We start from the raw sequence: 27,997 nt of genomic DNA, 5'->3' as shown, positions 1-27,997 counted from the left end.
GCTCTCCTGTTCATACTCTGGTGGTCTCTTTTTTCACATTCCCTATCAGAGAGGATGACTCCACATGCAGAGAGATTTTTATTGTCAGGATACAAACAGAAAGCATCAGACATGCCTGAAGGAACCAGCCGTTTGTCCATAGAGAGTCAGGGTGACATGCGGCTGCCCCGTGCTCACTGAAGCACGGGGCGCTGAGCATCAGGGGGCGCTGTGATTGCCGCACAACACACAGTACCTGGGGGGCCTGGCTCTTCTCTACCCAGAAGGGTGGCCCAAGCTCCCTCCAGAAAAAAGAGAGACGGAGTTATGTAGAGGAGGTGGGTAGGGCTGGTAGGCTGGCACAGACATTTCTATGCCAAGGCTTTGGAAGGGCATATACAGGCAGTGGGTAGGGCTGGTAGGCTGGCACAGACACTTCTATGCCAAGGCTTTGGAAGGACATACACAGGCAGCGGGTAGGGCTGGTAGGCTGGCACAGACACTTCTATGCCAAGGCTTTGGAAGGACATACACAGGCAGCGGGTAGGGCTGATAGGCTGGCACAGACACTTCTATGCCAAGGCTTTGGAAGGGCATATAGAGGCAGCGGGTACGGATGGAAGGCTGGAACAGACGCTTCTATGCCAAGGCTTTGGAAGGGCATACACAGGCAGCGGGTAGGCATGGAAGGCTGGCACAGACACCTCTATGCCAAGGCTTTGGAAGGGCATACACAGGCAGCGGGTAGGCATGGAAGGCTGGCACAGACACTTCAATGCCAAGGCAATGAAGTACATACACAGGCAGCGGGTAGGGCTGGTAGGCTGGCACAGACGCTTCTATGCCAAGGCTTTGAAGTGCATACAGAGGCAGAGGGTAGGGCTGGTAGGCTGGCACAGACGCTTCTATGCCAAGGCTTTGAAGTGCATACAGAGGCAGAGGGTAGGGCTGGTAGGCTGGCACAGACGCTTCTATGCCAAGGCTTTGAAGTGCATACACAGGCAGCGGGTAGAGCTGGTAGGCTGGCACAGACGCTTCTATGCCAAGGCTTTGAAGTGCATACAGAAGCAGAGGGTAGGGCTGGTAGGCTGGCACAGACACTTCAATGCCAAGGCTTTGGAAGGGCATACAGAGGCAGCGGGTAGGGATGGAAGGCTGAGGAAGGACATACATAGCGGGTAGTGCTGCTAGACTGGCACAGGCACTTGAATGGAAGGGGTTTGGAAGGACATTCAGAGACAGCGGGTAACACTGCTGGCTGGCACTTTAGCCGCAGAGCTATGGAAGGCCATAGAGAGACAGCAGGGGATGGTGCTGCTAGGCTGACAGAGGCACTTCAGGGCCTTTGAACTGCACTGAGAGACAGCGGGTGGTGCTACCAGGCTGGGATAGGCACTCCAGTAGCAGGGTTCCTGACGCGGCATGCAGAGCCAGTGGACTTCAGTGGCAGGGCTTTGGAGGGGCATAGGAGACAGCGAGTAATGTTGCTGGTTGGCACATCAGTAGCAGGGCTTTGGAGGGGCATAGGAGGCAGTGGGTAATGTTGCTGCTGGCACTTCAGTGGCAGGGCTTTGGAGGGGCTTAGAGAGGCAGCGGGTAATGTTGCTGGTTGGCACCTCAGTGTGAGGGCTTTGGAGGGGCATAGAGAGGCAGCGGGTAATGTTGCTGGTTGGCACCTCAGTGGCAGGGCCTTGGAGGGGCATAGAGAGGCAGCAGGTAATGTTGCTGGTTGGCACGTCTGTGTCAGGGCTTTGGAGCGGCATAGAGAGGCAGCAGGTAATATTGCTGGCTGGCACTTCAGTGGCAGGGCCTTGGAGGGGCATAGAGAGGCAGCGGGTAATGTTGCTGGTTGGCACGTCAGTGGCATACAGAGACAGGAGAGGGCAGTACTGCTAGGCTGGCACGGGCACTACAGGGGCATGGCCTTGGAAGGACATACAGAGACAGGAGAGGGCAGTACTGCTAGGCTGGCACGGGCACTACAGGGCATGGCCTTGGAAGGACATACAGAGACAGGAGAGGGCAGTACTGCTAGGCTGGCACGGGCACTACAGGGGCACGGCCTTGGAAGGACATACAGAGACTGCAGGCAGTGTTGCTAGGATGGCACGGGCACTACAGGGGCAGGGCCTTGGAAGGACATACAGAGACTGCAGGCAGTGTTGCTAGGCTGGCACGGGCACTTCGGCGACGGGGCCCTCTGCTTCCTGAGCCCAAGCGCGCTCCTCCTCTTTTCTGGAATCTTCCAGGACAGAGTCGATCCAGGAGATGTAGGCCGAGATGCGGGTGTAGATGCCAGGCTTCTTGATGTTCCCGCACTTTCGATTGCCCCAGGAGACGATGCCCACCGCCTTCCCCGCACACACCAGCGGCCCGCCAGAGTCCCCCTGCGGAAGGAGCATAGGCAGAGATGTTATCACCACAGTGGGCAGAAGACGCCCGACGGTAGCCCACCTGCCTGGAAACGTAGGCTGGGACGCGGGACCCCCTCGCCTTTGGTCCAGACTAAAATCCCCAAATCAACCAGTTCTGATACCTTCACAAACCAAATATTGACCTAATTTGCATTTGGAAATCCGGCTGGTTCCTCAGAATTCAAATCAGCCAACCCAAAGCCTGGATGCACACTGACCGGCCTGTGCCAGTTAAATGGCAGTTGAAATAGGCGAACTTCTGGGAACAGAGTTGATCCAGCTCCTGAATGTTTCTAAAATCTTCTCACTTGGTCTCCTCAACACACCAAGCCAAGGCTCTGATCCAACCCTGCACCCTCAAACATGCGATCGGAGGTGACCCTGGTCGTGAAGGACTAACACACAGCGTATGCCTCTTTCCGCGAATGTTAGTGGCCTATATGTAAGTCAGGAAATGTACAAGCCATGGAAATGCTGAAAGCCCTGGAGACCTGCGGCGAGCAACATGCCAGGCACATGCCTTACCCCGACTTGTAACTGGCCCTGCCTTCAGAGGGGCAGGGGTTTTACATAATGGTATGATGTTCCTATAGGCCAGTCCACCTCTGGGCTCAATTTATTGGTAGTCTCAGCCTCTCATCCTCTGGGGAGTGCGCTCAGAGGGACTTGTTCCTATTGGCAGCAATACCTATCCACTAAGACATCTTGGGATACTCTTATCTTTAGGGCACCATAGGAACCAAAATACCAGATGTTATCAAGCGACTCATGCCCAGGAAGACCTAAATTCAGGCGGAGGGATATCTTCCTAGAGCAGAGACACTGGCCACCTCACCTCGCAGGAATCCTTGCGCCGGGCGCCTGCGCACAGCATGTTCTTTGTGAGCTCGTTGTCGTAGTGGTCTCTGCGGTTGCACGTCTCGCGGCTCATGATTGGCACCTCCACCTCATGCATCTTGTCGGGCCTCTTTCCTGTTAAGCTGATCATGCCCCACCCAGCCACGCGGCACTTAGTGCCCACCTCCACATCGACGTCCTCTCGTTCAATCGGGAACACCTGCACATCCGGGCCCAGAGTCACCGTCTCATTCAGCTAGAGGGGAGATAGTATAGGGGAGAGGGGGTTATTGGAGCAAAAACATAAATTGAGGAACACGTGCAACCAATGAGTGAAGGGTCACCTTCTGCTTCTTAAACCTCAGCGCCTTCGTAGAGCACGTAGCACGTGCAGAGCAGATATCTAAGAACCCTCACTCTGAGTCTACGCCGGTCAACAACGGTCAGCCAATGAGTGAAGACCAGCACCTGGTACCTTCACGGGCGACAAGAAGCGCTCTGCAAATCTACTCATTGATTTACTCATGTTCTCCTCCTTAACCCTCAGTGCCTTCATAGTGCACGTGCCACTGACACCTTACTCAGAGTCTGCGCTCATCAACAACTGTCAGCCAATGAGTGAAGACCAGCACCTGGTACCTTCACGGGCGACAAGAAGTGCTCTGCAAATCTACTCATTGATTTACTCATGTTCTCCTTAACCCTCAGTGCCTTCATAGTGCACGTGCCACTGACACCTTACTCAGAGTCTGCGCTCGTCAACATATGGCAGCCAATGACTGAAGACCAGCACCTAGTACCTTCACGAGTGACAAGTAGTGCTTTACAAAAGTACTTATTGATTGACCCTCCAGTTCTCCTCCTTAACCCTCAGTGCCTTCATAGTGCACGTGCCACTGACACCTTACTCAGAGTCTGCGCTCGCCAACATATGGCAGCCAATGAGTGAAGACCAGCACCTGGATACCCTTACGGGCGACAAGAAGCGCTCTGCAAATCTACTCATTGATTGACTCATGTTCTCCTTACCCCTCAGCGCCTTCGTATTGCATGCAGCTCCAGCAGAGCAGATATCTAAGAGCCCTGACTCAGAGTCTACGCTGGTCAACAACTGTCAGCCAATGACTGAAGACCAGCACCTGGTACCTTCACGGGCGACAAGTAGCGCTTTACAAAACTACTTATTGATTGACCCTCAAGTTCTCCTCCTTAACCCTCAGCGCTTTCATGGTGCACGTGCCACTGAGGCCTTACTCAGAGTCTGCGTTCGTCAACATATGGCAGCCAACGAGTGAAGGCCCTCAACTTTTCACCCTTAAACCTCAATGCCTCTGTAGTGCACACACCACCTCTAGAGCAGATATCTAAGAGCCCTTACTCAAAGTGTAAGCCAGTCAACAAGGGGTCGCCCAAGGGACGAATCAGCTTCCGACTCTACAACATCTGGATGTGTATGAGAGTCCTTACTCAACCAGAGCCTCAGACACTCTCCAAGAAGAGGCCAATGACTGAAGACTCTCAGATCTGCCCTTTAACCCTCCCACCTCCGTGCAGCTCTTGGGAGTGTCACAGCGTGTCCTTAGTCCTTACTCACTCAGTGCAACCGCTAAGTTGTCCATCTCCGGTTGGCTGCTTCCTACCTTTGTGCAAACGTACAGACAGGCCTTTGATATCACAAAGGTGGCAGCAGTGATGGAAGCTGATAAACCCTGACTACTGCAGCATAGTCACACGTCTGCCTGAGATTCATTAGTGAATTTCACTTTTACGTCAGCAATTATTCAAGTGTAAATTAGCTTAAGCCAAATTCAGGTGCAGGTGCAAATACGTTTGGTAAATTCTTTGCTTGTCTTTTTTAAATCTTGTGCCTTCATTACCACATTTCCAGTAGATGTAGATTTATCAGAAATAATGCACTAATAGGGTGTGTAATGGAAGATATGTGGCCTTACGAAATCATCGGGACTATAAACACAATATTTCACCACTGTGAATGTGTCCACAAACGTGAACACTTTTTACACTAACTTGTTTAGAATTCACTTTTTCTTTTACAATGGTGCAAGCAAGTCAGATGTATTTTTACACTTATACCAATTTAAAAAGCTCACAATATCAATGATGGAGTATATGTGTATATTTCTTGAGGATTAAATAAGTATGTGCTGCAGCTAACTTTTGAAAAATAATTCTGAAGATCTGACCATGGCCCACTAACAGCAACACTACACGTGGGGAGGGGTGGCAGACATTGTATTTAAAGACTTGTCTGGGAAATCCTATTCAGATGCCTTGAGGTCCACCATCTTCCCTAAACAGGGGGTGATGTGACTAATGGGAATCTCTGGGACGGGGTGAATGTGGAGGTGAGAGGCCACAAAACTCAAGCACCAGCAGGAGGATCTCACTGGAAACCTTCGAAGGAACCATCGATGGCACAAGATAAACACAAACAACATTACCCCATAGAGCCTGGAGAGGACTCTTGGCACAGACACAAGCCCTAGTAAGACACAAGACCAATTCTATTCTGAGTTGACTAAATGCTCATTTTCACGTCCAGGTAATACTAGGGGTGCCTACTGGCTGCCAAACTGAAAGCCAAAGAAGGCAGGAAGCTTACAGAACCGGCAGGTGCTGAATCTGCCCAGACTGCTACTTCAGAGGAGACAAAATAAAATGTCTGCACAGACTTATACATGGCAGAGACATGTGGAGAGGAAGACAGAAGAAGCCACCTCACAGATATTCCTCTATCGGTCATATTCGACAAAGACATGGATGAACTTGACATGCCCATCTGCTATGAAGACATGTTAGTGGTGATACACCAGCTTGCAACAACGCCAGGCCCATGTGCACTCATGGCAGGCTTTCATAAAGCATCAGACCGTTGCTATTTGAAACCCTCACAAAATCTCATGATCTAAAGAGCGTCCCACACACCAGCCCGGACCGAGGCATCTATCAGCTTGAGTCGTAAGCCAGGCAAAGATCAGAGCCTATGTCACCCAGATAGATCCATCTTCCTTGATTTTCATCTCAAGCTCTCTGAGAAAATATTAGCGACCAGACTGGACAAGCTGCTGCCGACCTGATACACCCCACCCAAACAGGGTTCCTAATGGGTAGAGAAACATGTGGCAACCCCTAAAAGACACAATATGTTAGAAATGTGGTTAAAATGGGAACGAGAACAGTCTTAATATCACTAGAAGCTGAAAAGGCATTTGACTGGGTAGACGGGTCCTTTATGATGGATGTCTTTGCTTGAAGAAGCCAATAAAGAGCTATCTGTATAAAAATTCATGATGCAATTCCCCGTAAGACACTTATTGGGGAGTCACATTCCACAAGGGATCAAGGTGCACTATCAAAACCCAGGAGAGTGGACTAGAAATAATGGAGCATTTACGATGAAATCAATATAACGGGAGGGCAGGAATGCCCCAACTACCACCAGGTTGTGTTTGTCCAAGAACCATTCTCCCAGGGAATTCTGGACGGCCCGATATTCAGGGGTGAATTAAGGGCATGATGCTGTGAAGGCTACGGCATTTGTGGGTGAGATCCTGCTCATATTTACAAGCTCTGAGCTCTGAACCCCAGCGGTACCTCTGGAAATACATGAATTCTAGGAGTCAGGTCTGAAATTTAACCTAAGCAGAGTTAGAACCTTAGTGTCCCCGAAAGAATATTACAAGCCCCGTCGATATCGACCTCATGCAGTGGGTGAAAAGGGAACTGAGATACTTCGGAAGAGTTGTAACTAGAGCTCTAGTGAAGACGGTGATGGGGAGTATAGCGAGGGTAACACGTATTGTGAATACCAACAAGTCTAGTTGGTGCAATCACTAAATATTATGGGTGGGCAAATAGCAGAAAAATATTGTAGCTCTTCCGATCACTCCTTCTGAACTCCCCAAAGGGTGATGTACATGGTCTACAAATTTTAAATTTGAAATATATATGTGAGGGGAGGATGGGAGGATGAGACAGACCACCAGGAAACCCATAGAAGGGGCTTCTCTAGTTTCTTACCTAGGACATCTGCTGGAGTGGTACATATAGAGACACAGCATGAATGGAGCTGTGTGACCATGGGCCAGATGTACGAAAGGATTTTACCCATTCTGTGTCTATGGAAAAAAGCTTTCGTACATATGGGCCAATGTGCTTTCAGGCAGGGCGCTTTGCAAGGAGTCACTACTACCTAAAAACCAGAGGGACTCTCAGCAGCTCACCAGTGGTGGGGTACTCCACAAATCAGGAATGAAGGGGGAGTAAGGAGGGACCTGGCTGCCTCGCCTTTGACCCCTTGATCAAATAGCACAGCATTTCTCTAGGGATGGAAGACGCGCGCTTTGAATCTGGAATCACAATGGTGTGTCATGTTGGGAGACATGTTTTGTGGGAGGAATTTAGGTTTCCGGGAGACCAATATATACAGGTGAGAAGCTGGGTCAAACTACAACAAATTAGGAAGGGAGGCAATAGACAAGATTCAAGAGTTTGGTAAGGACACACACAGCTCGCGCCCGTGCAATATCCCTGATCTATAACAAGTTCATGAAGTCGAAGGATCAAAAGCAATACCCATCCTGGAGGATGTGGGAAAAGGAACCGGGGATACCAAAACATGAGGACCAAGAGGGCAGATCCTCTGAGATGCAACAAATCTACCAGGCGAGCACAAAAGAAGGAATTATACTATAATATTAAAAAATTATACAGGTGGCTCCTTACATTATATAGGTTGCAGTAGATGGAAAACACTTGGCTAGTGGGACTGTGGGGACAGGGCACCTGTTGGCACATCTTGTGCAGCTGTTGGCGATTAGAGGATTAATGGAACATGGAACCAGACAGTATAAAAGCGATCACAGGATCTGACCGGGCTAGAAGCCCATCGATGATCCCACTCGGGGCACCCTCCTGGGAGATCCAGTCACCACGTAACATGTAAGGTAAAATGATTTCCTTCCTGCTACTAGAGGTGAAACACCACCATGGGGAAGCCAGGGCACACCTCACGGCTACAGAAGGTTTAGGGCCTTATTTTGAGTTCACCGGGTGGCGTTACTTGTGACGGTTATCCTGTCCGCCACATTACAATTCCATTATTTCCTATGGAAATTGTAATACGGCGGACAGAATATCCGTCACATTTGTGACATAGTAACCCGTCCGCCAAACTCTAAATCAGACCCTTAGTCCCTACTGGGAGCGGAGAAGCTGTTATACACACCAGCATGTGAAGAGATAAGGCACCAGTGTTGTGGTCTCAGTTATGGACTGTATTAGCGTAACCTCCCCTGGACCTCGGGCCATTAGCTCTCTTCGATACAGAAGAAAATGGGGCTTTTGACATCACCAGCAAAGAGAGACAAGGGCCTTGACCAATTCCCTGCATCTAGACCAGGTTGCTATAGCAACAGGCGAAGGATGCAAACTGCATGGTCCAAGGCGATGGCCCATGTGGGGACAAAAGTGAAAAGGGTCTCCTAGAAACATGTCGACGGTAGGTAATCCTCGGAAACACCAGTCAAGGATCGAAAGAGAAATGGGACCTGAGCTAAGCAGGCGATGGGGAGCAGACGGGAATGTCGCCGGGTGGTCTCGGTAGGTAAAGTTGAACAGTTAGTTGTACTGCCTTATGCTGTTCTACCTACAATCAACAGAAATCACTGAAACTACCAAGAATTTGGACATTTAGTACAATTCACTTTCACACTTTGTTGGAAAATATCAACTTCATAATACTGATCTCAGAGCTATATCGATGAAGGTCTCTTGTCTGCTGATCATCAGAACAAATCACTGAACCTGTACCTACACAATGACAGAAACATGCACAGGATTCATGCCAGTCTACACTGTTATTTTGTCATCTTGACAAAGTACACAGAGGCGGAGACCCACACTGGCAGGATTTCTTATAATATATTTAATCTAAAGTGGCTACACTTTTTACAAATTGTTTACTCTAGTTTTTTTTAATTGTTTTGATTTCAGTTTGTGTTTTTTTAATTGTTGGTTTCTATTTGTTTGTAAATTGCTAGCTTTCGTTTCTTTTTGAATTGCTTATCTCAATTGTTTTTTAATTGTTGGTCTCAGTTTGTAATTTCAGTTTCTTTGTCAACTATTGCTCTCGTTTTTTTCACTTTTTTGATCTCGGTTTGTATAAAATTGCTGAGCCCAGTAGATTATCTTTGATTACTGGGGACTGACTGCCGGTGTTTCAGATAGCGCCTCTTGAACGAATGAGCGTAAAGGTGCTCTTTAGTGTCGCGAGACTCACCTGAAGCAAGAGGATGTCGTTGTGGTTGTTGGCTGCGGTGTAGTTAGGGTGGGCGACCTGCTTCCGGATTTGGAAGTACTGCTTAGAGGGCTCGGGCTCTGTGAGCGAGTGCGCCCCCAGGAGGACGCGGAGTCTCGAAGAATTACTGTCCAAGGGGAAGAGAAAAGGAATGAGCATCAGGCACTGTGAACAAGACCCATCATTCACTCAACCTCTAGCTGGGAGCTCAGTTGTATCCACAGAGTGCCCCTCAGCCACCATCACTCTCAACATCACCCCTCATCCGTGACCTCAGCAGCATCCCTCAGGAGCCCCTCAGGCACCATCACTCTCATATAATCCCTCATCGATGACTTCAGCAGCATTCCTTGAGTGCCCCTCAGTCACCATCACTCTCATATAATCCCTCATTGAAGACCTCAGCAGCATCCCTCAAGAGCCCCTCAGTCACCATCACTCTCATATAATCTCTCATTGAAGACCTCAGCAGCATCCCTCAAGTGGCACTAAGGCACCATCACTCTCATATAATCCCTCATCGATGACTTCAGCAGTATCCCTTGAGAGCCCCTCAGCCACCTCACTCTCATATAATCCCTCATCGATGACCTCAGCAGAATTCCTCAAGTGCCCCTCAGCCACCATCACTCTCACATAATCCCTCATTGATGACCTCACCAGCATGAGTGTCCCCCACCCATCGTCACTCTCACATAACCCCTCCTAGATGACCTCAGCAGCATCCCTTGAGAGCCCCTCAGCCCCCATCACTCTCATATAATCTCTCATTGAAGACCTCAGCAGCATCCCTCAAGTACCCCTCAGCCGCTCTCACTCTCACATTATCCTTCATCGGTGACCTCAGCAGCACCCCTTGGGAGCCTCTCAGCCACCTCACTCTCATATAATCCCTAATTTATTACCTCCGCAGCATCCCTTGAGAGTCCCTGAGGCACCATCACTCTCATATAATCCCTCATCGATGACCTCAGCAGCATCCCTTGAGAGCCCCTCAGCCACCTCACTCTCATATAATCCCTCATTGATGACCTTAGCAGCATTCCTCTGGTGCCCCTCAGCCACCATCACTCTCATAGAATATCTCATTGAAGACCTCAGCAGCATCCCTCGAGTGCCACTCAGCCACCATCACTCGCACATCATCCCTCATCGATGACCTCAGCAGCACCCCTTGAGAGCCTCTCAGCCACTTCACTCTAACATAATCCCTTATCGATTACCTCAGCAGCATCCCTTGAGAGTCCCTCAGGCACCATCACTCTCATATAATCCCTCAACGATGACCTCAGCAGCATCCCTGAGTGACTCACAGTAACCTCACTCTCACATAATCCCTCATTAATGACCTCAGCAGCATCCCTCGAGTGTCCCTCAGCCCCTGTCATGCTCACATAATTCCTTATTGATGACCTCAGAAGCATCCCTTAAAAGACCCTCAGCCACCTCACTCTCACATAATCCCTCATCGATGGCACCAGCAACATCCCCAGGTGCCCATCAGCTACTTCACTCTCACATAATCTCTCATTGATGACCTCAGCAGCATCCCTCAAGAGCCCCTCAGGCACCAGCACTCTCACGTAATACCTCAATGATTACCTCAGCAGTAACCCTGAGTGGCCCTCAGCAACCTCACTCTCACAGAATCCCTCATTGATGACCTCAGCAGCATCCCTCGAGTGCCCCTCAGCCACTGTCACTCTCACATAATCCCTCATCGATAACCTCAGCAGCATTCCTGGAGTGCCCCTCAGCCACCATCACCCTCTTATAATCCCTCATCGATTACCTCAGCAGCATCCCTTGAGTGCCCCTCAGCCACCTCACTCTCACATAATCCCTCATCAATGACCTCAGCAGCATCTCCAAGTGCCCATCGGCTTCCTCACTCTCACATAATCCCTCATCGATGACCTCTGCAGCATCCCTCAAGCGCCCCTCACACACCATCACTCTCACATAATCCCTCAATGATTATCCCAGCAGCATCCCTGAGTGACCCTCTGCAATCTCACTGTCACAAAATCCCTCACTGATGACCTCAGCAGCATCCCTCGGATGCCCCTCAGCCACTGTCATTCTCACATAATCCCTCATCGATGATCTCAGCAGCATACCTCAAGAGCCCCTCATGCACAATCATTCTCACATAATCCCTCAACGATTACCTCAGCAGCATCCCTGAGTGACCCTCTGCAATCTCACTGTTACATAATCCCTCACTGATGACCTCAACAGCATCCCTCGAGTGCCCCTCAGGAACCTTCATGCTCACATAATCCCTCATCGATTACCTCAGATGCATCCCAGAGTGGCCCTCAGCCACCTCACTCTCATAAAAATCTCTCATCAATGACTTCAGGGAAAGTGAGGGTATCACAGTTGCTTTGACACAGGTGTGTGAAGGTGTTATAATTCCTTCATCATTGTAATTTGAGGGTATCACAAGGTCTATGAGACAGGTGTGTGAGGGTATTATAACTCCTTCATTAGCGTTGTGTGAAGGTATCACAGGGTCTTTTATACAGTTGAGTGAGGGTATTAGAAAACCTCCACGTGAGGGCATCCCAAGGTCTTTGACACAGGTGGGTGAGGGTATTAGAACACCTCCATGTGTGGGCATCCCAAGGTCTTCGACACAGGTGTGTGAGGGTATTATAACTCCTCTATGTGAAGGTATCACAAGGTGTGACACAGGCGTGTGAGGGTATTACAACTCCTCCATGTGAAGGTATCACAGGACCTTTGACACAGGTGTGTGAGAGTATTATAACTCCTTCATTAGTGCCATGTGAGGGTGTCACAGGGCCTTTGACACAGTGTGTGAGGGTATTATACTCCTCCATGTGAGGGTATCATAAGGTCTTGAACACCGATGGGTGTGGGTATTATAACTACTTAAGGGGAAGGTATCACAGGGCCTTTGACACATGTGTGAGGGTATGACAACTCTTCATGTGAAGGTATCACAGGGCCTTTGACACAGGTGTGTGAGGGTATTATAACTTCTTTATGTGAGGGTATCACAAGGTCTTTGACACAGGTGAGTGAGGGTATTATAACACCTCCATGTGAGGGCATCCCAAGGTCTTTGACACAGGTGAGTGAGGGTATTAGAACACCTCCATGTGAGGGCATCCCAAGGTCTTTGACACAGGTGAGTGAGGGTATTATAACTTCTCTATGTGAAGAGATCACAAGGTGTGACATAGGTGTGTGAGGGTATTATAACTCCTTAATTAGTGCCTTGTGAAGGTATCACAGGGCCTTTGACAGTGTGTGAGGGTATCATACTCCTCCATGTGAGGGTGTCATAAGGTCTTTGACACCGGTGGGTGTAGGTATTATAGCTACCTAATGGGAAGGTATCACAGGGCCTTTGAGACATGTGTGAGGGTATTGCAACTCTCCATCTGAAGGTATCACAGGGCCTTTGATACAGGTGTGTGAGGGTATTATAAATCCTTTATGTGAGGGCATCCTAAGGTCTTTGACATAGGTGAGTGAGGGTATTAGAACTCCTTCATTTGACCAGGGCCATTGACACAGGTGTGTGAGGGTATAATAACTCCTCTATGTGAAGGTACCATAGGGCCCTTTACACAGGTGTGGTGTGAGGGTATTAGGCCTCTCCCATGTGAGGGTACCACAGGACTCTTGACACAGGTGTGTGAGTGTATTATAACTCCTTCATTAGTGCCATGTGAGGGTGTCACAAGGCCTTTGACAGGTGTGTGAGGGTATTATAACTCCTCCATGTGAAGTTACCACAGGGTCTTTGACACAGGTGTGTGAGGGTATTATAACTCCTTCATTAGTGTAGTGTGAGGGTATCACAAGGTCTTTGACCGGTGTGTGAGGGTATTATAACTCCTCCATGTGAAGATACCACAGGGTCTTTGACAAAGGTGCGTGAGGGTATTATAACTTTTCCACGTATAGGTACCACAGGGTCTTTGACACAGGTGTGTGAGGGTATTATAACTCCTCCATGTGAAGATACCACAGGGTCTTTGACAAAGGTGCGTGAGGGTATTATAACTTCTCCACGTATAGGTACCACAGGGTATTTGACACAGGTGTGTGAGGGTATTATAACTTCTCCACGTATAGGTACCACAGGGTCTTTGACACAGGTGTGTGAGAGTATTATAATTATTTATGTATAGGTACCACAGGGTCTTTGACACAGGTGTGGGAGGGTATTATAACTCTAACTGTGAAGGTCTCACAGGACCCTTGACAGGCGTGTGAGGGCATTTTAACTGCTCCGTGTGCAGATACCACAAGGTCCTGACGCAGGTGTGTGAGGGTGCAAACAGCCCATGGCCGGGGCACAGGGATACCTCGGCGCGCCCGCACCCACAGGTACCTACCTCTCCGGAAGGCAGTGGGCCGCACTGAGCACCCACTGCTGGGCCAGCAGGAGTCCCCCGCACTGATGGGTCTCGTTCACCTGGATGGATGCCATGTAGGGGGGGCGCAGGTTGGGCTTCGTCTCTGCCCCGCCCAGGATCCGGCCCCGGGGTCGCGCCACTGTGGAGGAAGAGGGAGTGGAGAGTCAGTCTTCAAGCCTTGTGACCCCCCAGCCCCCCTCTGATCACACAGGGTAGCCCCAGAGAGGAGACAGGCTTGTTGGGTCCCACCCATACCTGGAGAAGATGGCTCCCTTTCCCTCACTGTGGCAGACTGGCTCCACGGAGCAGGTTCACACAAGCATTTATCAGTACTCTGTGCTACACACAGTATAGTACAGAAGCGTAAAACTGGTTACGAAACTCTGAGTGCACCAGCCTGCGTTGCACCGAAAAAGCAGAATTAACTGCGCTGATTGCAGTGCTTAATTTGTGCTTGTTGTCCCGGTGCTGAGCTCCGGCACTTGTTTTTGAGGGCCGGGCTTGCTCTTCTGCCTCAAGCATTTGCTGCGAGCAAAAGACACACATGGGAAAGACGGAAGAAGGAAAAACTGAAAAGCGTCATAAAGGGAGAAAATAGAAAGTTGCAGATGAGCAGAAGGGGCGGGGGTGGCCGTACATGGATTGAAGAGGCCTGGGGTGGCTTCAGGATTATGCTCCCTCAGTATTCAGTGCTGGCAGATTTAATTACAGCAGCTGCACGTTTAAGAGAAGAACTTTGAGCACCGGCACCTCTTAATTTACAAATTAAGCACTGGCTGATCGGCTCCCCGCACTGGCACCTCTGAATGTAAAAACTTCTTCTGAAAAGTACCGAAAGACTGTACATAAGGTTTTGAAAGCTGAGCACATCTTAAAAATGGTGCAGAACATGTAGGGATGATCCCCGTTTTAAGAAGGAAGCAACAGAAACACCTAAATGGAATAAGCTTTATGGGTCTGCTAGCCAAGACCTTTCTTTTTCAACAGAGAAAATGTCTCCTAGAAGTACTCAGAGGATCCGTGAGGCACCCCTTTCACCCATTGGTCTGTTGCTGTGTCATTCACAATTCACTCTCACGCCCCGTCAAACAGCACAGGGTCAGCCCACTTCCGCCACTGGCTGCCTGACTGTGAGTGACGCCATTCAGCTCTTGCACAATGTGCACATCCGCACAATAAGTAGCCCCGTTCAGTGCGAGGACAACCGGGGCAATGGATGCTTCACATTGAAACATATAGTTATATTTTGCCTTTATGACAATGCTTGCTCAGCTATGACAAGGGGCAGGCAGCCCCCGGAACACCGATAACATCTGCTCGGTTGTGAAAATACAAAAACCTTTCACCTGCAAAACAAGCACTGGCAAGGGCAATGCTCGGCAACCGACGATGCCAGACATATTGGCTTTGCTAATGTTTTTTTTTTTTTACAAACTAGTGTTATTTGAAAACCTGATTAGGAGTTAAAACAATAATGCCTGGGGTCTATAAAATCTAATGGGTGCGCCTTTTTATTTGCTTGACGTGGCCTCTCTGCGCTGTAAAAATGCAAGGGTAGGTGTCTGTCTGGTGAACAGACAGGGCACTCAACAACATGCAGCGCTTAGCCGGGTGCACCCTGCCCGGAGCGCCGTGATCTCCTGAGTGCAGGCTGCGGGGGGCCCCGGGGGTGCGGGGTGCAGCTCCAGACAGGTGACTGGGACCCCCCTGCTCTAGGAGATGCGCATTACCTGTGCCACGGGGCTGGGGGGCACCTCGGACAGGACGCAGTACTGCAGGGGTACTCGTACAAGCTCGCACAAGCCTTTGTGAGTCAGCCCATGCGCCCCACACCTGCTAGCACACCTACAAAGAGCCCCAGCCCTTCCAACCGGTCCTAGATGTTTAGGGGTACTCCGTCAATATCCCTTCCCAGGCTAGGTACTCTGGGGCCACAAGGCATGAGAATTACTGTATGTACTCCAGAAAGCACCTCTGCGCACGCCCCAGCAGACAGACTCCATACCTACACCTGCCACAGCAGTGAGTACTTGGACCACCTCTGCGCACGCCCCAGTAGACAGACTCCACATCTACACCTGCCACAGCAGTGAGTACGCGGAGCACCTCTGCGCACGCCCCAGCAGACAGACTCCACATCTACACCTGCCACAGCAGTGAGTACGCGGAGCACCTCTGCGCACGCCCCAGGAGACAGACTCCACATCTACACCTGCCACAGCAGTGAGTACGCGGAGCACCTCTGCGCACGCCCCAGGAGACAGACTCCACATCTACACCAGCCACAGCAGTGAGTACGCGGAGCACCTCTGCGCACACCCCAGCAGACAGACTCCACATCTACACCTGCCACAGCAGTGAGTACGCGGAGCACCTCTGCACACGCCCCAGCAGACAGACTCCACATCTACACCTGCCACAGCAGTGAGTACTTGGACCACCTCTGCGCATGCCCCAGCAGACAGACTCCATACCTACACCTGCCACAGCAGTGAGTGCGCGGAGCACCTCTGCGCACACGCCCCAGCAGACAGACTCCATACCTACACCTGCCACAGCAGTGAGTGCGCGGAGCACCTCTGCGCACGCCCCAGCAGACAGACTCCACATCTACACCTGCCACAGCAGTGAGTGCGCGGAGCACCTCTGCGCACGCCCCAGCAGACAGACTCCACATCTACACCTGCCACAGCAGTGAGTACGCGGAGCACCTCTGCGCACGCCCCAGCAGACAGACTCCACATCTACACCTGCCACAGCAGTGAGTACGGGGAGCACCTCTGCGCACGCCCCAGCAGACAGACTCCACATCTACACCTGCCACAGCAGTGAGTACGCGGAGCACCTCTGCGCACGCCCCAGCAGACAGACTCCACATCTACACCTGCCACAGCAGTGAGTACTTGGACCACCTCTGCGCACGCCCCAGCAGACAGACTCCACATCTACACCTGCCACAGCAGTGAGTACTTGGACCACCTCTGCGCACGCCCCAGGAGACAGACTCCACATCTACACCTGCCACAGCAGTGAGTACGCGGAGCACCTCTGCGCACGCCCCAGCAGACAGACTCCACATCTACACCTGCCACAGCAGTGAGTACGCGGAGCACCTCTGCGCACGCCCCAGCAGACAGAATCCACATCTACACCTGCCACAGCAGTGAGTGCGCGGAGCACCTCTGCGCACGCCCCAGCAGACAGACTCCACATCTACACCTGCCACAGCAGTGAGTACGCGGAGCACCTCTGCGCACGCCCCAGCAGACAGACTCCACATCTACACCTGCCACAGCAGTGAGTACGCGGAGCACCTCTGCGCACGCCCCAGCAGACAGACTCCACATCTACACCTGCCACAGCAGTGAGTACGCGGAGCACCTCTGCGCACGCCCCAGCAGACAGAATCCACATCTACACCTGCCACAGCAGTGAGTACGCGGAGCACCTCCGCGCACGCCCCAGGAGACAGACTCCACATCTACACCTGCCACAGCAGTGAGTACGCGGAGCACCTCTGCGCACGCCCCAGCAGACAGACTCCACATCTACACCTGCCACAGCAGTGAGTACGCGGAGCACCTCTGCGCACGCCCCAGCAGACAGACTCCATACCTACACCTGCCACAGCAGTGAGTACTTGGACCACCTCTGCGCACGCCCCAGCAGACAGACTCCATACCTACACGTGCCACAGCAGTGAGTACGCGGAGCACCTCTGCGCACGCCCCAGGAGACAGACTCCACATCTACACCTGCCACAGCAGTGAGTACTTGGACCACCTCTGCGCACGCCCCAGCAGACAGACTCCATACCTACACCTGCCACAGCAGTGAGTACGCGGAGCCCCTCTGCGCACGCCCCAGGAGACAGACTCCACATCTACACCTGCCACAGCAGTGAGTACGCGGAGCACCTCTGCGCACGCCCCAGCAGACAGACTCCACATCTACACCTGGCACAGCAGTGAGTACGCGGAGCACCTCTGCGCACGCCCCAGCAGACAGACTCCACATCTACACCTGCCACAGCAGTGAGTACGCGGAGCACCTCTGCGCACGCCCCAGCAGACAGACTCCACATCTACACCTGCCACAGCAGTGAGTACGCGGAGCACCTCTGCGCACGCCCCAGCAGACAGACTCCACATCTACACCTGCCACAGCAATGAGTGCGCGGAGCACCTCTGCGCACGCCCCAGCAGACAGACTCCACATCTACACCTGCCACAGCAGTGAGTACTTGGACCACCTCTGCGCACGCCCCAGCAGACAGACTCCACATCTACACCTGCCACAGCAGTGAGTACGCGGAGCACCTCTGCGCACGCCCCAGCAGACAGACTCCACATCTACACCTGCCACAGCAGTGAGTACGCGGAGCACCTCTGCGCATGCCCCAGCAGACAGACTCCACATCTACACCTGCCACAGCAGTGAGTACGCGGAGCACCTCTGCGCACACCCCAGCAGACAGACTCCACATCTACACCTGCCACAGCAGTGAGTACGCGGAGCACCTCTGCGCACGCCCCAGCAGACAGACTCCACATCTACACCTGCCACAGCAGTGAGTACTTGGACCACCTCTGCGCACGCCCCAGCAGACAGACTCCACATCTACACCTGCCACAGAAGTGAGTACGCGGAGCACCTCTGCGCACGCCCCAGCAGACAGACTCCACATCTACACCTGCCACAGCAGTGAGTACTTGGACCACCTCTGCGCACGCCCCAGCAGACAGACTCCACATCTACACCTGCCACAGCAGTGAGTACGCGGAGCACCTCTGCGCACACCCCAGCAGACAGACTCCACATCTACACCTGCCACAGCAGTGAGTACGCGGAGCACCTCTGCGCACGCCCCAGCAGACAGACTCCACATCTACACCTGCCACAGCAGTGAGTACTTGGACCACCTCTGCGCACGCCCCAGCAGACAGACTCCACATCTACACCTGCCACAGCAGTGAGTACGCGGAGCACCTCTGCGCACGCCCCAGCAGACAGACTCCACATCTACACCTGCCACAGCAGTGAGTACGCGGAGCACCTCTGCGCACACCCCAGCAGACAGAATCCACATCTACACCTGCCACAGCAGTGAGTACGCGGAGCACCTCTGCGAACGCCCCAGGAGACAGACTCCACATCTACACCTGCCACAGCAGTGAGTACGCGGAGCACCTCTGCGCACGCCCCAGGAGACAGACTCCACATCTACACCTGCCACAGCAGTGAGTACGCGGAGCACCTCTGCGCACGCCCCAGGAGACAGACTCCACATCTACACCTGCCACAGCAGTGAGTACGTAGAGCACCTCTGCGCACGCCCCAGCAGACAGACTCCACATCTACACCTGCCACAGCAGTGAGTACTTGGACCACCTCTGCGCACGCCCCAGCAGACAGACTCCACATCTACACCTGCCACAGCAGTGAGTACGCGGAGCACCTCTGCGCACGCCCCAGCAGACAGACTCCACATCTACACCTGCCACAGCAGTGAGTACTTGGACCACCTCTGCGCACGCCCCAGCAGACAGACTCCACATCTACACCTGCCACAGCAATGAGTACGCGGAGCACCTCTGCACACGCCCCAGGAGACAGACTCCACATCTACACCTGCCACAGCAGTGAGTACTTGGACCACCTCTGCGCACGCCCCAGCAGACAGACTCCACATCTACACCTGCCACAGCAGTGAGTACGCGGAGCACCTCTGCGCACGCCCCAGCAGACAGACTCCACATCTACACCTGCCACAGCAGTGAGTACGCGGAGCACCTCTGCGCACGCCCCAGCAGACAGACTCCACATCTACACCTGCCACAGCAGTGAGTGCGCGGAGCACCTCTGCGCACGCCCCAGCAGACAGACTCCACATCTACACCTGCCACAGCAATGAGTATGCGGAGCACCTCTGCACACGCCCCAGGAGACAGACTCCACATCTACACCTGCCACAGCAGTGAGTACGCGGAGCACCTCTGCGCATGCCCCAGCAGACAGACTCCACATCTACACCTGCCACAGCAGTGAGTACGCGGAGCACCTCTGCGCACGCCCCAGCAGACAGACTCCACATCTACACCTGCCACAGCAGTGAGTACGTAGAGCACCTCTGCGCACGCCCCAGCAGACAGACTCCACATCTACACCTGCCACAGCAGTGAGTACTTGGACCACCTCTGCGCACGCCCCAGCAGACAGACTCCACATCTACACCTGCCACAGCAGTGAGTACTTGGCCCACCTCTTCGCACGCCCCAGCAGACAGACTCCACATCTACACCTGCCACAGCAGTGAGTGCGCGGAGCACCTCTGCGCACGCCCCAGCAGACAGACTCCACATCTACACATGCCACAGCAATGAGTACGCGGAGCACCTCTGCACACGCCCCAGGAGACAGACTCCACATCTACACCTGCCACAGCAGTGAGTACGCGGAGCACCTCTGCGCATGCCCCAGCAGACAGACTCCACATCTACACCTGCCACAGCAGTGAGTACGCGGAGCACCTCTGCGCACGCCCCAGCAGACAGACTCCACATCTACACCTGCCACAGCAGTGAGTACGCGGAGCACCTCTGCGCACGCCCCAGCAGACAGACTCCACATCTACACCTGCCACAGCAGTGAGTACTTGGACCACCTCTGCGCACGCCCCAGCAGACAGACTCCACATCGACACCTGCCACAGCAGTGAGTACGCGGAGCACCTCTGCGCATGCCCCAGCAGACAGACTCCACATCTACACCTGCCACAGCAGTGAGTGCGCGGAGCACCTCTGCGCACGCCCCAGCAGACAGACTCCACATCTACACCTGCCACAGCAATGAGTACGCGGAGCACCTCTGCACACGCCCCAGGAGACAGACTCCACATCTACACCTGCCACAGCAGTGAGTACGCGGAGCACCTCTGCGCACGCCCCAGCAGACAGACTCCACATCTACACCTGCCACAGCAGTGAGTACGCGGAGCACCTCTGCGCACGCCCCAGCAGACAGACTCCACATCTACACCTGCCACAGCAGTGAGTACGTAGAGCACCTCTGCGCACGCCCCAGCAGACAGACTCCACATCTACACCTGCCACAGCAGTGAGTACTTGGACCACCTCTGCGCACGCCCCAGCAGACAGACTCCACATCTACACCTGCCACAGCAGTGAGTACTTGGACCACCTCTGCGCACACGCCCCAGCAGACAGACTCCATACCTACACATGCCACAGCAGTGAGTACTTGGACCCCCTCTGCGCACGCCCCAGCAGACAGACTCCACATCTACACCTGCCACAGCAATGAGTACGCGGAGCACCTCTGCGCACGCCCCAGCAGATAGACTCCATATCTACATGTACCACAGCAATGAGTATCTGCACCACCTCTGCACACGCCCCATATCTACAACTGGCACAGCAATCAGTACGTGGCCCATTTCTGCACGCCCCAGCAGATAGACTACATATCTACACATGCCACAGCAGTGAGTACTTGGACCACCTCTGCGCACGCCCCAGCAGACAGACTCCATACCTACACGTGCCACAGCAATGAGTACGCGGAGCACCTCTGCGCATGCCCCAGCAGACAGACTCCATACCTACACATGCCACAGCAGTGAGTACTTGGACCACCTCTGCGCACGCCCCAGCAGACAGACTCCACATCTACACCTGCCACAGCAGTGAGTACGGGGAGCACCTCTGCGCACGCCCCAGCAGACAGACTCCACATCTACACCTGCCACAGCAATGAGTACGCGGAGCACCTCTGCGCACGCCCCAGCAGACAGACTCCATACCTACACCTGCCACAGCAATGAGTACGCGGAGCACCTCTGCGCACGCCCCAGCAGACAGACTCCATACCTACACGTGCCACAGCAGTGAGTACGTGGAGCAGCTCTGCACACACCACAGAAAACAGACTCCATACCTACACATGCCACAGCAGTGAGTACGCGGAGCACCTCTGCGCACGCCCCAGCAGACAGACTCCACATCTACACCTGCCACAGCAGTGAGTACTTGGACCACCTCTGCGCACGCCCCAGCAGACAGACTCCACATCTACACCTGCCACAGCAATGAGTACGCGGAGCACCTCTGCACACGCCCCAGGAGACAGACTCCACATCTACACCTGCCACAGCAGTGAGTACGCGGAGCACCTCTGCGCACGCCCCAGCAGACAGACTCCACATCTACACCTGCCACAGCAGTGAGTACGCGGAGCACCTCTGCGCACGCCCCAGCAGACAGACTCCACATCTACACCTGCCACAGCAGTGAGTACGTAGAGCACCTCTGCGCACGCCCCAGCAGACAGACTCCACATCTACACCTGCCACAGCAGTGAGTACTTGGACCACCTCTGCGCACGCCCCAGCAGACAGACTCCACATCTACACCTGCCACAGCAGTGAGTACTTGGACCACCTCTGCGCACGCCCCAGCAGACAGACTTCACATCTACACCTGCCACAGCAGTGAGTGCGCGGAGCACCTCTGCGCACGCCCCAGCAGACAGACTCCACATCTACACCTGCCACAGCAATGAGTACGCGGAGCACCTCTGCACACGCCCCAGGAGACAGACTCCACATCTACACCTGCCACAGCAGTGAGTACGCGGAGCACCTCTGCGCATGCCCCAGCAGACAGACTCCACATCTACACCTGCCACAGCAGTGAGTACGCGGAGCACCTCTGCGCACGCCCCAGCAGACAGACTCCACATCTACACCTGCCACAGCAGTGAGTACGCGGAGCACCTCTGCGCACGCCCCAGCAGACAGACTCCACATCTACACCTGCCACAGCAGTGAGTACTTGGACCACCTCTGCGCACGCCCCAGCAGACAGACTCCACATCGACACCTGCCACAGCAGTGAGTACGCAGAGCACCTCTGCGCACGCCCCAGCAGACAGACTCCACATCTACACCTGCCACAGCAGTGAGTGCGCGGAGCACCTCTGCGCACGCCCCAGCAGACAGACTCCACATCTACACCTGCCACAGCAGTGAGTGCGCGGAGCACCTCTGCGCACGCCCCAGCAGACAGACTCCACATCTACACCTGCCACAGCAGTGAGTACGCGGAGCACCTCTGCGCACGCCCCAGGAGACAGACTCCACATCTACACCTGCCACAGCAGTGAGTACGCGGAGCACCTCTGCGCACGCCCCAGCAGACAGACTCCACATCTACACCTGCCACAGCAGTGAGTACGCGGAGCACCTCTGCGCACGCCCCAGCAGACAGACTCCACATCTACACCTGCCACAGCAGTGAGTACGCGGAGCACCTCTGCGCACGCCCCAGCAGACAGACTCCACATCTACACCTGCCACAGCAGTGAGTACGCGGAGCACCTCTGCGCACGCCCCAGCAGACAGACTCCACATCTACACCTGCCACAGCAGTGAGTACGCGGAGCACCTCTGCGCACGCCCCAGCAGACAGACTCCACATCTACACCTGCCACAGCAGTGAGTACTTGGACCACCTCTGCGCACACGCCCCAGCAGACAGACTCCACATCTACACCTTCCACAGCAGTGAGTACGCGGAGCACCTCTGCGCACGCCCCAGCAGACAGACTCCACATCTACACCTGCCACAGCAGTGAGTACTTGGACCACCTCTGCACACGCCCCAGCAGACAGACTCCACATCTACACCTTCCACAGCAGTTTGTACTTGGACCACCTCTGCGCACGCCCCAGCAGACAGACTCCACATCTACACCTGCCACAGCAGTGAGTACTTGGACCACCTCTGCGCACGCCCCAGCAGACAGACTCCACATCTACACCTGCCACAGCAGTGAGTGCGCGGAGCACCTCTGCGCACGCCCCAGCAGACAGACTCCACATCTACACCTGCCACAGCAGTGAGTACGCGGAGCACCTCTGCGCACGCCCCAGCAGACAGACTCCACATCTACACCTGCCACAGCAGTGAGTACGCGGAGCACCTCTGCGCACGCCCCAGCAGACAGACTCCACATCTACACCTGCCACAGCAGTGAGTACGCGGAGCACCTCTGCGCACGCCCCAGCAGACAGACTCCACATCTACACCTGCCACAGCAGTGAGTACGCGGAGCACCTCTGCGCACGCCCCAGCAGACAGACTCCACATCTACACCTGCCACAGCAGTGAGTACGCGGAGCACCTCTGCGCACGCCCCAGCAGACAGACTCCACATCTACACCTGCCACAGCAGTGAGTACTTGGACCACCTCTGCGCACGCCCCAGCAGACAGACTCCACATCTACACCTGCCACAGCAGTGAGTACTTGGACCACCTCTGCGCACACGCCCCAGCAGACAGACTCCACATCTACACCTTCCACAGCAGTGAGTACGCGGAGCACCTCTGCGCACGCCCCAGCAGACAGACTCCACATCTATACCTGCCACAGCAGTGAGTACTTGGACCACCTCTGCACACGCCCCAGCAGACAGACTCCACATCTACACCTTCCACAGCAGTTTGTACTTGGACCACCTCTGCGCACGCCCCAGCAGACAGACTCCACATCTACACCTGCCACAGCAATGAGTACGCGGAGCACCTCTGCGCACGCCCCAGCAGATAGACTCCATATCTACATGTACCACAGCAATGATTATCTGCACCACCTCTGCACACGCCCCATATCTACAACTGGCACAGCAATCAGTACGTGGCCCATTTCTGCACGCCCCAGCAGATAGACTACATATCTACACATGCCACAGCAGTGAGTACTTGGACCACCTCTGCGCACGCCCCAGCAGACAGACTCCATACCTACACGTGCCACAGCAATGAGTACACGGAGCACCTCTGCGCACGCCCCAGCAGACAGACTCCATACCTACACATGCCACAGCAGTGAGTACTTGGACCCCCTCTGCGCACGCCCCAGCAGACAGCCTGCATATCTACACGTATGCTGCCTTTTGCCTTTGCTAGTGCTCATTTTGTGTTTTTATGGTTCTAGTACAACTTTATTCCAAGGGGTGGGGCCGGGCACCTGTCTATAAAAGGTCGCTAAACAGAGGAGTCCTTTACGGCCCCAGAGGCAGAGCTCCCCAGGGCAGAGGCTGGCACTGAGGGGCACCTTGGTGCGCGAAGCCTCGGTCCCCCTGAAGGTACCTGAGCGGACGTGGCTCCCCCCAGCCTTACCCTGTGCGATGCAGCGGGCGGGGGCAGACCTGAAGGGCTCGGGCGAGGGATGGGCGAAGAGGGCAGGTTGTGCCACCCCCGAGTGCGCGAGCTGTGCAGGTCATTCTAGTGAATTCAGAAGGCATCGATTCGCCCCGCCTATCAATGCCAGGGAGGGGCGAGGACAGCGCCGACCTGTTTGGGAGTAAAATCCCATCTGCAGCCAGCTGTTTTTTAATTTACCAGGATGTGTGGGAAAGTGATAACCACGCACTGTCATAGGCGTGCACTGTAATACGCATGCACTGTAATAGGCGTGTACTGTAATAGGCGTGCACTGTAATACGAATGCACTGGAATAATGTCAGACGTATACAGCACTTTCTGATAAATCTTTTTTACCAGCCACAAGAACTGTCTTAGTAACCTTAGAATACAAAACGGCTAAGAAAAACCATAAAGGTTCGAAAATTAAGCCTCCGGGTTGGCATGCAGCTCCTTGAAGCTGGTTCAAAACTCAGTGAGCTACGGTGCAGGGATTATAACTTGTGGCCTGCAGGTAACGCAGAGATCTCTGCAGCGCTGTTGCCTCCATCAGTCAGAAACCCGTTGCCTGCAGGTCGTGTTGCCCTCTGCAGCGGGCACATTACCCTCAGACACCAGTCTGCCATCGCAGGCCCTCACTTTTCAATCTCTTTGGGGCAGTTTCGTCTTTAAGATTCGGGCACAAGGCGACTGCCAGGCTCCCTACCCAGGACTCCACCCTCTGTCTGAGGACACCCAGGGGCCCCGAGTGTATGTGACCCCGCAGCATGTCGGACCCCACCCCCGGTCTGCGGACACCCAGGGGCCCCGAGTGCGTGTGACCCCGCAGCATGTCGGACCTCACCCCCTGTCTGCGGACACCCAGGGGCCCCGAGTGCGTGTGACCCCGCAGCATGTTTCCCCTTCTTCACAACAGATGTCATGCCAATGAGACCGAACGACCACCGATAACTTACCCGAGAGTGAACCCCACATCAGGACCAGCGGAGCGACGAGGGCCAGGCCCGGGACCATCCCGGATGATGCCGTCTTCACGCCCGTAGGGTGCCGCCTCCTGGAGCAAGCGGGTGTTATCCTTCAGTGAGGGTCTCTCCTGAAGCAGGGCCTGCCCCTGATGCAGGACCTCTCCCTCAGTGAGGGTCTCTCTTGATGCAGGACCTCTCCCTCAGTGATGAGGGTCTCTCTTGATGCAGGACCTATCCCTCAGTGAGGGTCTCTCTTGATGCAGGACCTATCCGTCAATGAGGGTCACTCCTGAAGCAAGCTTGATCCCTCAGTGAGGGTCTCTCCTGAAGCAGGACCTCTCCCTCACTAGGGGTCTCTCCTGAAGCAGGACCTCTCCCTCAGTGAGGGTCTCTCCTGAAGCAGGACCTCTCCCTCACTAGGGGTCTCTCCTGAAGCAGGACCTGTCCCTCAGTGAGGGGCTCTCCTGAAGCAGGGCCTGTCCCTCAGTGAGGGTCTCTCCTGATGCAGGTATTAGCACCACCTGGCCCTTCGGTCTCAGCTCCCGTGACTTCAGGGTGGGGGGGTTGAACCTCCTTTAAGTAAGACCAGGGGTGGGAGGTTCGAAGACTCCCCCCCAACCAGACAACAGCCCATGATGTTGTAAACTAAACAACCCGAGAGGTCCAAGGTCACACGTTGCGAGGGAACAATAGCTGCCTGTCCAGCAGGCGGGGACGAGAGACAATGCTATCTGCTCAGAGGAAGCAAGGCGGATACACACGGACAAGGGAAGTGCAGGGACAGTTAAGGCGGGGTCACCCCCCGGGCCAGGCTTCCTGAAACACAACTTGGTTTGGAATAAACAGGGCCCATTGTTCGCACCCGTAATCCAGAGGATTTCCCAGAAAGAAAACGCGGCGGCTGCACTTGGAGCAGGAGAGAACATCCTGCCCGTGGCAGGAGTATCATCTGCAACAAAGGAGGTCAAAATCCGTCTGTGAAGGTCCCCCGTCTCTGAGGCAAATGCGATTGTAGTGCATTAATTGCACTGTACATTGCATTAATACATCGACACACGCTGACGTAGGGATGATGTGTTAAGTTAAATGCCGCCTCAAGCGCTTTGAAGTGCGAGGCCTGTGAGTGGCGCTCGTTCAGCAGCTTCACATCATGTGTCCGCGCTTTATTACCGCCCGCGTGTAGAAAAATACCATCCATCTTGCCTGGCACGTTACCGCCATATTTCACTGTATATATGTTGTTTTAGTCTATGTGTCACTGGGACCCTGCCAGCCAGGGCCCCAGTGCTCATAAGTATGTGCCCTGTATGTGTTCCCTGTGTAATGACTAACTGTCTCACTGACCCTGTTTTCTTATGATATTGTGCATATGACACCAGTGATATAGTAGGAGCTTTGCATGTCTCCTAGTTCAGCCTAAGCTGCTCTGCTATAGCTACCTTCTATCAGCCTAAGCTGCTAGAAACACCTCTTCTACACTAATAAGGGATAACTGGACCTGGCACATGGTGTAAGTACCTCTGGTACCCACTACAAGCCAGCCTCCTACATTGGTTGTGCAGCGGTGGGATAAGTACTTGTAACTACTTACCACTTTGTCATTGTGTACTTTTCATAACGAGAATAATATACAAAACAGTTCAGTGTATGTACACCTAACCAAAAAGTTTTGATTTTCTCCTCTTAAACGTTTTACAAAGTTCTGAAAAGTTTCTCTAAACTTCTAAAAGTTTTCTTAAAGTTAGAAAAAGTTTTGTTCTCTGTTCTTTAAAAAGTTCTGAAACTTTTTCTTCCTTCTCACTATTTCTATACCTTTTACTATCATGTCTGTAGAAGGCTCTACTCTTAAAATGGTC

General features: G+C 53.7%; 1 protein-coding gene across 1 annotated transcript; it reads right to left on the bottom strand.

Moving 5' to 3' along the window:
• Nucleotides 1–65: 65 nt before the first annotated feature.
• On the bottom strand, nt 66–26,693 carry LOC138267715 (complement factor D-like). Its single transcript, XM_069216875.1, has 5 exons — nt 26,133–26,693; nt 13,929–14,088; nt 9,532–9,676; nt 3,229–3,486; nt 66–2,366 (listed from the first exon to the last, which is right to left on the bottom strand). Exons 1-5 carry the CDS (start codon nt 26,188–26,190, stop codon nt 2,145–2,147), a joined length of 843 nt encoding a protein of 280 aa, XP_069072976.1. The 5' UTR covers nt 26,191–26,693; the 3' UTR covers nt 66–2,144.
• Between the last annotated feature and the right edge of the window lie 1,304 nt (nt 26,694–27,997).

This window comes from Pleurodeles waltl, chromosome 12, assembly GCF_031143425.1.
Source record: "Pleurodeles waltl isolate 20211129_DDA chromosome 12, aPleWal1.hap1.20221129, whole genome shotgun sequence".
Lineage (NCBI taxonomy): Eukaryota > Metazoa > Chordata > Amphibia > Caudata > Salamandridae > Pleurodeles > Pleurodeles waltl.
Note: the sequence above shows the minus strand (reverse complement) of the source record. Positions and strands in the feature narration are given on the sequence as shown.